General features: G+C 43.9%; 1 protein-coding gene across 1 annotated transcript; it reads right to left on the bottom strand.

Moving 5' to 3' along the window:
- Positions 1 to 7,145: 7,145 nt before the first annotated feature.
- On the bottom strand, positions 7,146 to 13,928 carry HMGN1 (high mobility group nucleosome binding domain 1). The gene is made up of 6 exons (XM_045902438.3): positions 13,721 to 13,928; positions 13,371 to 13,403; positions 13,256 to 13,285; positions 13,123 to 13,173; positions 9,863 to 9,991; positions 7,146 to 8,021 (listed from the first exon to the last, which is right to left on the bottom strand). The coding sequence occupies exons 1-6, from the start codon at positions 13,733 to 13,735 to the stop codon at positions 7,974 to 7,976; spliced, it is 306 nt and encodes a 101-aa protein (XP_045758394.1). The 5' UTR covers positions 13,736 to 13,928; the 3' UTR covers positions 7,146 to 7,973.
- Positions 13,929 to 14,227: the final 299 nt, after the last annotated feature.

Below are 14,227 nucleotides of genomic sequence, written 5' to 3'. Positions count from 1 at the left end.
AGGATGCATTAACCAGGGTTCTCCAGGGAGAGAGAATAGGATACGTAATATATCGAGATTTATTTTAAGAAATTGGCTCATGTGATTTATGGAGGCTGGTAGGTCCAAAACCTGCAGTTCAAGTCCGGAGGCCATCTGCTGCAGAATTCCCTCTGGGCTCTGAAAAGGTCAGTCTTTTTGCTCTCTCCAGGTCTTCAACTGATTGGATGAGGCCCACCCACATTATGGAGGACAAGCCGCTTTACTCTAAGTCTACAAATTTAAATGTTCATCTTATCCCAGACACCCTCACAGAAACATCTAGGATAATGCCCGACAACATATGTGGTCACCATGGACCAGCCACATTACTATATAAAATTACCCATCACAAAGGATATCTTCATTTAAATTTTTGATAAGTATTACCAAATTGCCTCCTAAAAAACTCATTTCCAATTGACACGTCCACCCAGCAACTGGATAGCCATGCCTTTTAACCCCCATCCTTCCCAACACGAAATAGTATCATCATTCCTTTAAATTTTTACCAATCCAATAGGCAGAAATGGTATCTCTGTTGTTTTTATTTGCACTCCTCTGTAACGCAGTTAGAAGTACGTTTTAAAGAAAATAACCAGTGTTGACAAAAGTGCGGAGAAATTAGAACCCCAGTGCACCACTGGTGGGAATGCAAAATGGTGCAGCTGCTGTGGAAATGGTATGACAATGCCTCAAAAAGTACTACCGTATGATCCAGCAATTCCACTGCTGGGTATGTGCCCAAAAGAATTGAAAGCAGGGACATAAGCAGGTATTTTTATGCTCGTGTTCATAGCAGCATTATTCATGATAGACCAGAGATGGGAGCAACCCCAGTGTCCATCCTCACATGCAGTGGAATATGATTCAGCCTTGAAAAGGAAGGACATTCCGACACGGCTGCAACATGGATGAAATCTGGAGACATGCTAAGTGCAATCAGCCAGCCACTAAAGGACAGAAACGGTCATTCCACTTCTGTGAGGTCCCTAGAGCAGTCAGGTCCACAGAGATGGAGAGCAGAATGGTGGGTGCCAGGGGCTGCGGGAGGGGGAATGGGAGTCCGTGTTTCATGGGGACAGTTTCAGTTTAGGCAGATGAATATGATCTGGAGACAGATGGTGGTGATGTTTGCACAACAATGGGAAGGTAACTTGAATGCCACTAACCTGTACACTTAAAAGTGGTTGAAATGATAAATTTCATGTGTATTTTACCACCAAAAAACTCTTTTAAAAATTTGAATTTGGGGCGCCTGGGTGGCTCAGTCATTAAGTGTCTGCCTTCGGCTCAGGTCATGATTCCAGGGTCCTGGGATCAAGCCCCGCATCGGGCTCCCTGCTCAGTGGGAAGCCTGTTTCTCCCTCTCCCATTCCCCCTGCTTGTGTTCCCTCTCTCGCTGTGTCTCTCTGTCAAATAAATAAATAAAATATTTAAAAATTAATAAATAAAAAATAAAAATAAAAATTTGAATTTCTTCTGAATTGTTTTTCATACAATTTGCTTCTGCTTCTATTGGATATTGACTAGGATTAGGATTTGGATGTTCTTTCTTTGTTATATGTATTGCAAATATTTTCTCCCAATCTAACATTTCTCAGGTATTTGTTCAAATAAAATCACATAAAATCTAAAAATGTTATGAGATCAAATATTCATTCAGCCTTTTTCTTTGTGGGTTCTGGATTTATTACTTTGCAGAGAAAGGCAGGCCTGTCTACTTCATAATTATGCAACTATTCTACACTTTGCTCTGGTACTTTCGGAGTTTTTCTCTATTTGGGTTTTTAAATCTACTGGAATTTATCTCCATGTGTGGTAGAAGGTAGAGGTCTAATTTATATTTTCCTAAATGGATAGCTGTTGGACTGAGACTGCTTTTTTTTAAATCTGATTTTATTTATTTGTCAGAGAGAGAGAGAGGGAGCATGCGTGCACAAGCAGGGGAAGCGGCGGGGAGGGAGAAGCAGGCTCTCCACGGAGCAGGGAGCCCGATGCGGGACTCGATCCCGGGACTCCAGGATCATGACCTGAGCCGAAGGCAGTCGCTTAACCAACTGAGCCACCCAGGCGCCCTTCTCTTATATTCTTTTATCAAAAAAATTCTTAGCTAGTCTCATAATTTTCTTTCTGACGGTCTTTATTGTTTTTCAAGTTTTGTGTTTTTTTTAAGATTTTATTTTTACGTAATCTTTACACCCAACATGGGGCTCGAATTCACAACCCCGAGATCAAGAGTCACATGCTTTGGGACACCTGGGTGGCTCAGTGGGTTGAGCGCCTGCCTTCGGCTCAGGTCATGATCCCAGCGATCCCCAGGATCAAGCCCTGCATCAGGCTCCCTGCTCAGTGGGGGGCCTGCTTCTCCCTCTCCGTCTGCCACTCCCCCTGCTTGTGTGCATGCGCACTCTCTCTCTCTCCCTGTCTCTTTGGCAAATAAATAAATAAAAATCTTAAAAAAAAAAAAGAGTCGCATGCTTTACTGACTGAGCCAGCCAGGCGCCCCCCCCCCGATGGTCTTTAGAATCAGCTTTCCAATTCCTAATGCAAATTCTGCCAGAATTCTGACTGGAATTGCATCACATTTTTTTAGGTAAGAAAAACCGACACCCTTAAATGTTGACTCTTCTTAGGAACCCTGTTTTCTCATTTGTTCAGATCTTCCTTTATGTCCTACAGCCAAGTCTTATATTTTCCTTCCGTAGATAAAAATGCACATTTTTGATGCTGACCAAGACCCATTTTGAGTCCCAGAAATTCGGAAGAGCAGTGTGCCCCCTTGCCAAGTACCCAGAATCCATTTACTCTGATTTCTAAGAGGCCACCTTTCTCGTATGAGCTCAATTAAATTTGCTCAATTTAATATTTAGTTCACTTTGGCTTCAAAGATAAACGAGATAAGGAGAAGCAAAGCCAAGAGTGAGAAATTATGCTACAACAGTTAAGACTCCCTTAAAAATATTTTTTGCGAAAACCCAAATCAGCCCTGGTGGAAATGATCATCTTGCACATTTTAATATGCAGCCACATCCTTACACGGACCCTTCCAAGCATGCAAGCCTTGCAACGCTGCCTCTGACTCATGCATAACAGATGAGTGTATTTACATTTTTTCATACATAACTTGAATTTATCATTAGTCTTTATACACTTTTCAACTTGAACTTTCTGTGGGTAACATGAAGTGTTTTCCGAAGTAAAATTTAAGACTGACATAACTTTATGAATTCCACCTGAACTGCAGCAGTAATCCCTACAGTTAAGGGTGTAAGGAAACACGGATGGACCTACTGCCATGTTCTAGTAAGATAACACAGCCAGACTGGAGAAGTAACTCTCACGTTCAATGCTCGACTTAAAGTTAGGTCAAATGTATTTTCTAAGGCTTTACTGAGCAACCTATGTTGTTGTAAAGGGGGAAAGTCCACCAGGAATCTAGTTAGCATAGCTGGGAAAATCACTGAGGAAGAGCATCAGGTGTTTATTGGGCACTGTGCCAGATGCTACTATAGTTCCTCAGGACCCTCTGAGAAAGGTTTAGCAGTACTTCAGTTAAGCTCTATTCCCTATCTCTTGCCCCTTCCGTTGCGGGGTCACCTTCATCCGTGAGAAGAACATGGCGAGACGAGAACAGCAACTGCTATGACCGTCCCTAACTCGGGTCTGTATTTGCACCATGCACGGAGTAGCTCCTGCAGCCCTGTTCTAATCACATCACTTTACATTTCCAAGTCCTCAGGAGACTTCAAACCATAAGAGACTCTTAATCTCAGGAAACAAACTGAGGGCTGCTGGAGTGTGGGGGGGGGGGGGGAGGGATGGGGTGGCTGGGTGATAGACATTGGGGAGGGTATGAGCTATGGTGAGCACTGTGAATTGTGTAAGACTGATGAATCACAGACTTGTACCCCTGTAACAAATACACTATATGTTAATAAAAAATTTTAAAAAAAACAGTATAAAATCTTGCAGAAGTTTTCCAAAATTATATGACATTTACTATTTTCAAAAAAATAAAATAAAATCAATGTGGAATCAGCATCTGGAAGGTAGTATGTTGATTCTAAATGCGGAAATAGCCAGACTGGATTTTTTTTTTTTTTTTTTTTTTTAGCAGCTTCTTGGTTCAAGTCTATCTGCATCCAACACCCAACCTTGACAAAATGTGCAAAACTTCAAAAGTAAGTGAACATTTTTTGGAACAATTTTTATTAGTAATATATTTTTGCTTCCTGTGTATTTTATTTATACATAGATTGTTTTAAACTATCCATCCTTATTTGCTTCAAGATAGTATGGATAGCCAAGATTAGCAATGGTTTGATGGCTATTGGGATTGGTTGACTGGTACATGGGGGTTCAGTATACTGTACGGCTTCTGAGTATAGTTAAAGTCATCCCTAAGGGGGGAAAAAACAAACCCACCTGTAATGGCCAAATTATGACATAGCCACATGAATTATTAAGCAAGTACTAAACCATTTTACAAATAAAGAAAACCCAAGCACACATGAAGAAAATTTCAACGTATCTAAAATAATTACTTCCAAGCACACCTGGGTGGCTCAGTCTAGTAAATGAATTATTGTTGTTTTTTGGCTTTGTCTGCATTTCCTGAGTTTTTTCCCCAGTGAATATAAATTGCTCCTGTACTTCAATTACATACATACATACACATTTCTCCTCCCTGTACCAGCTGTCCCAATTCTTGTCCCTATGCCAACAAATATTTTTTTAAAGACTTTATTATTTGACAGAGAGAGACAGAGGGAGAGGGAACACAAGCAGGGGGAGTGGGAGAAGGAGAAGCAGGCTTCCCACTGAGCAGGGAGCCCCATGTGGGGCTCGATCCCAGGACCATGGGATCATGACCCGAGCTGAAGGCAGATGCTTAACTACTGAACCACGCCAGGAGCCCCTGCCCACAAATATTTTCACACACACTTCCCAAACAGGGCTACAACAGACTATGTTTTCTCTGGGGCCTCCATGATCAGTCTTGGTACTAGGCACCAGGTTCTATGACTGTTAGTCCTCTGATTAATCCCCGTTTGGAAGGTCAAACCCAACCTCTGACAAGCCAAGGGAGGGAAAGGTTCTTATTTATTGGTTTTGCTAGTTACAGACTGAAGACTGGTTTGCATCATTACTAAAAAGTTATCTTCCCTGTCCTTTTAGCATGTCTGATGTCAAGCATTCTTATCATTCAGTTCTCATTACTAGTTTAAAGAGATTTAAACAACTAGAGATTATTGATAGGCAATGAGCTTAGAAAATATGCCAAGGGGTACCTGGCTGGCTCAGTTGGTTATCCAACTTTTTTTTTTTTTAAAGATTTTATTTATTTGAGAGAGAGAGAATGAGAGAGAGAGCACATGAGAGGGGGGAGGGTCAGAGGGAGAAGCAGACTCCCTGCCGAGCAGGGAGCCCGATGCGGGACTCCATCCCGGGACTCCAGGATCATGACCTGAGCCAAAGGCAGTCGCTTAACCAATGAGCCACCCAGGCGCCCCTCCAACTCTTTTTTTTTTTAAGATTTTATTTATTTGAGAGAGAGAGAATGAGAGAGAGAGCACATGAGAGGGGGGAGGGTCAGAGGGAGAAGCAGACTCCCTGCTGAGCAGGGAGCCCGATGCGGGACTCCATCCCGGGACTCCAGGATCATGACCTGAGCCGAAGGCAGTCGCTTAACCAACTGAGCCACCCAGGCGCCCGAGTATCCAACTCTTGATCTCGGGGTTGTTAGAGCCCCACGTTGGGTGTAGGGATTACTTAGAAAATTAATTTTTAAAAATATGCCCCAAAGTGGTTTATTTCCTTAAAAACTGTTTTCCTTTGATAGCTGAAGAGAACATCCAGGTGAGGGTTCACTTTTTCATTAAAAAGATAATGCTCAAGGCAAGTAGGACCTACAAGTACCTCCATTCCAATTTTCTACAAAGAAAACCATCTCTTTTAGGTATCTGTAAGAAGTAAAAACAAACAAAACCAACCCCGTCACACTATTTTTTAGAAAACTAGTAAATCTCTTTATTATTAGCAATGAGTTCGGAACCATCGAGGAAATCTTCCTGTGACTGTAAGCAACGATCACTGTTCCTCGGGGTACTGAGGGTTGGGTAGTACAGATGAACACCGTCGAACACGTTAAAGGGTTAAAATTCTAGTTTTCTTCCCATTGGTTTTTAGATACCACCTTTAGCTGTTACCAATAGAGAGGTGCTAGAGAAATTCTGGTACAATAAAACTGTATAAAGTATCCATACACCCCAGGCAAGGTTTTCAGTTCAATGCTTCAATTTACATACCCAAAACCCCGGATTGTCTATAGTCAGAAATTAAGAGACAGATCTGTTTATCATGGTTCCACGCTCTCCACAGAGTACCAACCGCCAGGAACTGGGGAACGTGGCTCCTAGGCCCTTCCCATTCCCTAGGGGTCACCACAGCCCTCCTTTGGGTGTCAGTTTATCCCAAGTCAACATCCTCTTTGCATTGACACCCTGTGGTTTCACTGAAGGGGTCACATCTTACCCTCCCCCCACCCCGTACGAGGTCTGCTCAAAACAGCCACTGACCATTCCTGTGGTCGTCTTTGCAGAGTTGTGATCCCTCAGGACTCCTGTTTCTAGAGCATCCTTGCCCCCCCACTCCCAGAATCATTCCAGGGCAAAACATGATGTCAAGTGTACTGAGGCTTATAGGGTTTCAAGGCCTTCTCCTGTTCAGTGGTAACCCTGGCCTGGTGCTTTCTCTGGCCCTGGGTTTGCATTGGCCAAATCAGTGCAGGTGTCCACCACGACTTCTGAAGACTATTTAGATGGCAAAACGAAGTACAGTATGTATGAAAATCCCAAAAATATGCAAACACAAACCACATTAGCTGTAGTTTTAGCTGATTCAGTACTTATAAGCTAATATGAACAGCAAATAATTATGTAGTTTGCTTCAGAGGATGCTGGACTGTTTGCTATTAAACCAGTTTAGGCACACAAACATCTTCAAAGAACACTGTATATGTTCAAGTGTTACAAAAAAATTAAATATTCCACTTTCAAATTTTAAGAAAACTTTGGAAAAACAAATGTGGTAATTCTTTGAGTAAAATTTAAGCCTGAACTTGATTTATGTGCTTCACGAAATTCTTTCTTAATTGAGTTTTTATTGGTTGTTTTGAGGATCAGTACAGACATTTCAATTTGTACACAATTCTTAACGTACGTACCGAAAATCTAAAAAAACCATGTAGTTGTGATTCTTTTCTAAAAGTTATTCCAGTGACCTTCCAGCTTAAAATTTGGAGGCAAATTTTCCTTAACAGTGTATCAAGTACCAAGATCTTCAAATGCTGATACACTGTTACATTGTTAAGTCCCATTAATTCACAATTTAATATCATATACACTACATACTCAAATTCTCAATCTTGCACAGCACATTAACAGAGTTACTAGGAAAACTGGACTACCACGACCAAGATGTTACAGAGTGCACAAGAATTCTGACCGGAAGAGCCAAGATCTAGGAGTGGTTTTCTTTAGGAAACAATTCTACCAAAAACAACATGGGAATAGAAGTAATTTAAAATATTCAAGACATAGTAAATGCACAACTGACTCCAAATTGGCCATTTAGTATGCTTGGTATTATAGGATATAAAAACTACCCCATCTATGGAATGTTGAGCTGACACCCAAGACAATCAAAGCCTCCCACATTCAATATCCCACTATTTCCTGGTTGTACCAAAAAATAAACAACCAGCAAATGATTTCACCTCTTAAAAAAAAGCATTTACACTTAAAAAATGGGATGAGGTGGGATTCCCTCCTTCTTAAAAATGTTTCTAGAGCTACTAAAAAACTTGCATTTACAAAATAGTTGATAAAAATATTCCTCTGGATTGTACAAGAAGGGCGACAGGGACCACTGATAAGACATGGTTTATGGTATTAATCAGACTTGGCTTCTTTCTCTCCTGCTTCATCGGAGGCTGGACTCTGCAAATCAAAGGAAAAGTAATAATCAAATACTGGATTTCTGTGTCATTGTTATGATCTTTGAGAGCTTTAATATTTAATACAATGTAAGTTTCACTTACATAGAATTATTAGGTCTTGAAAATACAGGTGGATCCTCACTATTTGCAGATTTTGTATTTGTAAATGTGCCTGCTCACGAAAATTTATTTGTAACCCTAAAATCAATACTCCTGGCACTTTCATGGACTTAAAAGCATTTCTTTGAGTTCCTCAACATGTACATTCCCAGCTGAGGTAGCTGTTTCAGTTCTGAACTAGTGTCTTTTTCTGCAGTTTATCTAGTGCCATACATTTCACATTTTTTTGTGCTTCTGGATGATGTTGCCTAGACAACTGTAATACTGTCTACTAAGTGCAAGAAGGTTGTGGATTTTACCCTTACGGATAAAATACACCTGTTGGAGAGCTTCATTTAGGTATGAGTTACAGGGCTGTTTCTGTTGGCCTCGAGTTCAATGCTCATGTATCAACAACATGTATTCAACGAAAACACGTAAAATAAGGTTATGTCTCGAGGGGTTGATGGAGATGTGCTCAGCGTGCTGCAAAGTCTAACCCTGTTCTTCCTCCATGTGCAACTGTTCAGTAGTCCACCTTCTAGAACACAGTCACCATAACAAGAGTGTGATCACGTGTATTAGAAGGTCAAATTCTTCCCTTACAACTAGATTAGTAATCTCATCTTAACACCACATAATATTTGACGTGTGGTCAGAACTACCAGTTAAAAATAAATTCTGATTAAGACTCCACAAATTAGAAATAAGTACCTGGTTGTTTCAAGATTTGATCTATAAATATAAAAGTTTTAAAAACACCCTGAATTATTTATCTTTCCAGGTTTAACCAATGTAACATTAAAAAAAAGGCTTGGCTTAAGAAAAATTATTTATCAAAACCTGTAGCCTACTTGTTTAGTGTCTTCTCTTCAAGGATAAAGATTAAGGACACCAAGTCTTTTTATTTGCTTGATCTAAGTTATTTAGTCCTAACACAAGTAGCCACTTTTAAGAAAACTGGACTTCTTTATCAGAAATGAAATGGGAAAAATGTGCCAAATAAGGAATGGATTCAAAACATTTTTGAATATCCAGGAAATAAAAGCAAGATTACAACAGTTCTATAGATGGCAATTAAAAAAAGAGCCTAGAATATTTCTTAAACAAAATACCAAGGTTATGTGAAAGAAAAAGGAGTATCACATCACTTAGTAAATTAAATCCATTTAAAAATCCACCAAGTATAGCGGGAGGGGAAGAATGAAGCGGGGGAAATCGGAGGGGTAGACGAACCATGAGAGATGATAGACTCTGAAAAACAAACTGAGGGTTCCAGAGGGGAGGGGGGTGGGAGGATGGGTTAGCCTGGTGGTGGGTATTGAGGAGGGCACGTTCTGCATGGAGCACTGGGTGTTGTGCACAAACAATGAATCATGGAACACTTCATCTAAAACTAATGATGTAATGTATGGGGATTAACATAAGAATAAAATTTAAAAAAGAAAAAAAAATCCACCAAGTAATTTTATTAATGAACCCTGTGTACAACATACATGGTGGATCTGGTGAAATTCTAAGCATATTAAAATTTCTTGTTCACTCATTTAAAAAAGAAGCCATCAACATATACATTTTCAAATATGATCTAATTCATAAAAACCACCTGTGTATTCACTTAGGAGTTACCATACAAAGCTTTAATATTTTGATGAATAAAGACTGTCTTATCCACTATATGGAAATATAGAACTTATTATTTACTGTTCAAAGTCCAAATCAACAACACACAACACTTCTGACCTCCTCATTTTTAGTTTCTCCGTTTTCTGCAGGTAAGTCTTCTTTCGTTTCTTGGTTAGCCACTTCAGCCTGTTTTCCCTTTGCTCCCCTTTTCCCCTTTGTTTGCACTTTTCTGTCTGAAGATTTATCCTAGGATACATTAAGAGTATATTTTAAGTATAAACTTGGCACTTACGTTTTCTCATTTCCTATAGTGTCCCCAACAGCTGCCATGTTCATGCTAGCCCCCACAGCATCCTGAAGGACAGGACACCACTTTCAGAGAAGACACCTGAAAGTCCATCCCCACTAGTCAGGACGACAGTGTATGCCCAGAACTGTAACATTACTTGCATTATCAAGCCTCATCAGACTTACCTTGAGTAAACCTCCACCTGCTCAATCACCCACTATTCTCTCAAGTTCCACATGACCGAACCAATGAGGGGAAGAAGAGTTGGAGGAAATCTCTTTCCACTGTAACCCTACCCATCCCCAAAGTTTTCTTAAGCTTGAATAATCAAATTGTCACCGTTCTGACAGGACATTCACCCTCCCAGTAAGACCATTCACCTGAAAACAGCACCATGTTCAATGGTCAGGTTGACTAGCCTGCTACAGCTAATCCCTTGATATCATGTAATGAGTAGCTAAAAGGATCAATTTTGAGTGTATAATTTTCATTTACATGTTGGAAGAATCTGAAAAGCACACATATTAGTATGATGATAAAAGACGTTCAAAATTTAAGCCACTGTTAAGCAACATAAAACTGTTTTTGGATACCATCCATCAATGGGGAAGAAGTTTAAACATTTAACATTTATTCCTTGTAAAGTGCTTAATTGTGGGGCGCCTGGGTGGCTCAGTCGTTAAGCGTCTGCCTTCAGCTCGGGTCATGATCCCAGGGTCCTGGGATAGAGCCCCGCATCGTGCTCCCTGTTCTGTGGGGAGCCTGCTTCTCTCTCTCCCACTCCCCCTGCTTGTGTTCCTGCTCTCGCTGTGTCTCTGTCAAATAAATAAATAAAAATCTTTAAAAAAAAAAACAAACAAAAAAACCCAAAGAATGCTTAATTGTTAGGTCACCAGTAAGTTTTATCAAAGACTCCTGTCAGTACTGACCAATATTTGAGTTGAACAGCCACAAAGACATGTAGGTCAATATCACAACTTCAATGCTAAGCGTGGGGGGTGGGGGGGAGCCACTGTACTGTATTCTGAACCAATGATGGCCTTCCACGTAAAAGACAACATGACAGCTACTAATAATACACCATCTTTAGAACAAACCATAAATTATAATTATTTTTTAGTGAGCTCTACGCCCAGTGTGGGGCTCAAATGCACAACGCTGAGATCAAGGGTCATATGCTCTACCGACTGAGCCAGCCGGGAGCCCCAGAATAAATTATAAATTATGAAAACAAACGTATTTGGGATAGCACTCCTCACACACTGGTACCATGAAGTGTCACAATCACCTCTGCAGTTAAAAGTTATTCTTTTATAATCTGATTTTAGATTTCTCATTAGTTTTCTAACCACTATGGCATAGCATAAAAATGTAAATCCTTAGAAGTGAAAACAAAATACCATTTTTAATAACAGGAACGACAGATGAAAAAAGGCAAATCAATGTTTTCCTAATATATGTTTCAATCCCCAAAATACTTCTAAGAAAATGATACAAGTCATTACCTCAGTGGTATATATATGCTTTGAAAACAGTGTGCCTACACTGTAATCAATACATCAAAAATTTACCTTCCATTAACGCTTTAAATTGGATCGATTATGAAGGGTGTACTACAGAAACTCAAGTAAAACAAAGCCCCCCAACTCCACATTTTTCCTTTGGCAACACTGAGTTGACAAATTTGTTCCTCAAGAACACTGACGAGAAAACTTACCTGTTGGCCTCTCAGTGGGAGAAAGAAATGTGTTGATTACACCTGATCCCAAACCCAACTGAGTGTAAAATCCGAGTATTTTCATTAAAATAAGTTTTGGGGGCAAACCAAAATATACAAAGTGGTAAATAAGGAAAAAAATTTAAGAGGAAAACAGGCATAGTACTTCAGCCAATTGGTTTATTAAAAATAACCCCAAGATGGGTAATAATAGTACATAGTTCATTCCATCATTATGCAACAAGATCCGCTATTTTTTTGGCCTTCATGAAAGGTTCCTGTTTTACTTAACCTTTTATACAGTTACTGTTTTACCTTTTGTTGGGGGAAATACTAAGTTAACACACTATGCTTCCAACCTTTGACTACTTAAAAAAAAAATAGACTTTTCCACTTAAAAAACCACTTTGAGACTCCCACATTCGTTTCTGCACAACGTTTAACATAACTGGAAACAAAACCCTTGATTAGGCAGTGCTAAGCTTCCAACTACACTTTCAGAAAAGGGGTCTGACACCAAACTCTCAGGTTTCAAGTGCACAGCATTAATCACAGCACGCACTTCCCCCGAAGACCGCGACAGCTTTGCAGAGCACGGTTTCAACGCTACATCCAACATCAGAGTTGGGACCACTGCCGTGTGCTTTGCCTTCCCAACTAAGTGTTCCCACTTCGCATAAACGCACGGACCACTTCCCTTCAGAGACCCCAACGTCAACGACGCAGTCGTGCGTCTATTCCGGGGAACGACTCTAACGGTGGTTCGGGTTAACGCAGACTTAGGGTAAGACGAGCAGTGCGCTCCTCTACACGTGGTGACAGAACACAGTACTTGTGCCATTACGTCCTCCGGGGGCGCAGCCTCGATGGCACAGGACCGCGAACCTCACCCGCAAAACACCCCCACACGAGGGCTCGACCGCGGCTCCGGGATTACGGTCAAGCCCAAGCACACGCCCGGGCGGCCAGCACGAACCATGACGAACGCAACCCAGGAAGGGATTTCCTTCGTCAGCTACACTTCGGAGTATTTTCCGGCGCCCTAAGTCTTTCAACCTCCGCGGCACGGTGACCGTGACACGTTACGTTCCCGTAAAAAACCAGGAGAACCATGTCCATTATTATTATTATTTTTTTTTTTACCCAGGCCGGAAGCAAAAGTCGGTCCCTGCTATCGTTACGAAATAAAACGCAAGTAGGGGAACAGGAGACAGTTCCACGCTTCGGGCAAGCAGGACATCGGACCGAGACTTTCGGAGTCACGACCTCCGTCACTGAGGCCGCAAGCCCTCGGCGTCGCCGGCGACGGCTTGCTACTCGCACCAGTCACGCGTCAAGCAGCGCGGCAGCGGTCCCCAAGCGGGAGCCTACCTTTCCTGCCGCCTTTTTTGGCTTCGCTGCCGCTTTTGCAGGAGCGGGTTTCTGAAAAGCAAAGGCAGCACTGAGTGTCTTCGCTGGGCAGACCCCACGGGGCAGAAACGGTTACGGGGCGCGCTCTACTTACAGCGGACAACCTCGCCGACCTCCTCTTGGGCTTCGGGGGAGAAAAGGAAAAAGAGCGAGCAGTGAGCGGCGAAGCGCAACGGGACCCACCCCCGGGCCGAGGCGCCGGCTCTTACCTCCTCCCTGGCCGCCCCCTCGGCGGAGCCGACCTGCGGAAGGAAGCACACGCGCGAGTGGCCGCAGCCCGCGCGCCCCGCGCCCGCCCGCGCGAACAATGCCCGGCCGCGTGACGTCAGCGGCTTCCCGCCGCCGCGTTCGAATCTCCCACCCGGCTCCTCGGCCGCCGAACGTTCCAGAACGCCGTGCCCGGGCCGCCGCGCGAGCGCAGCCCGCCGGCCCGCTGCGGGTCCCGGGGCGCCCGCCAGGCCCTGCGCCGCCGTGCGCGCGGCGGGCCTCGGGCCTCGCGGGGCGGCCGTGGCGGCCCGGACGGCGCAGGGCGCGTGTGCGGGCCGCGGCCGCCGCTCACCTTCCTCTTGGGCATCGTGGCGGCGGGGCGGGCGCGTGCCGGGTGCCTCCGGGCCGCGGCGCGCCGAGAGCCTCCGCGAAGCTGGGCTGCCGGGCCGCTACCGCTCCTCCCGCCGCCCGAGCTGCTGCGACCCGCCGCGGGGGCGGTGGGAGAACCGGATGGAACCGGATTGGGAGCCCGCCCCCTCCTCCCCCCGCGTCCCCCGGCCGCGGGCTCCCCCTCCCCGCCGGCCGGGCCGCCCCCCGCCCCCGCCCATTGGCTGTGGGGCCCACCGCGCCGCGGCCCGCGCCCGGAATAGGTGAGGCGGGCCGTCACTCGACCGCTGCGCCCCGCCCCCGCTCCCGGCGCCCCCTCCCCCGCCCGCCGGCTCGCGGGGCCCCAGACCCAGGCGAGGGGGGCGGGGCCCCAGAGGCCGCTCTCACCTCACGGTAGTTTGTTTGAAGCCGAGCCGCAAAGTGCGGTCTGCGCGCCGATTGGCGGGGTCCCGCCACGTGATCGCCGGTGACC

Source organism: Mirounga angustirostris, unplaced genomic scaffold (assembly GCF_029215605.1).
Source record: "Mirounga angustirostris isolate CCGP_5_RB_7025 unplaced genomic scaffold, mMirAng1.0.hap1 SCAF_1, whole genome shotgun sequence".
NCBI classification, from domain to species: domain Eukaryota; kingdom Metazoa; phylum Chordata; class Mammalia; order Carnivora; family Phocidae; genus Mirounga; species Mirounga angustirostris.
Note: the sequence above shows the minus strand (reverse complement) of the source record. Positions and strands in the feature narration are given on the sequence as shown.

Excerpts from the sequence above, each read along its gene's own strand:
- HMGN1 (XM_045902438.3), bottom strand. Across the intron at positions 13,286-13,370 it reads AGGGGGCGGCCAGGGAGGAG|CCCAAGAGGAGGTCGGCGAG; the intron begins GTAAGAGCCGGC and ends TCTCCCCCGAAG. Across the intron at positions 8,022-9,862 it reads GAGAAACTAAAAATGAGGAG|AGTCCAGCCTCCGATGAAGC; the intron begins GTCAGAAGTGTT and ends TTTGATTTGCAG.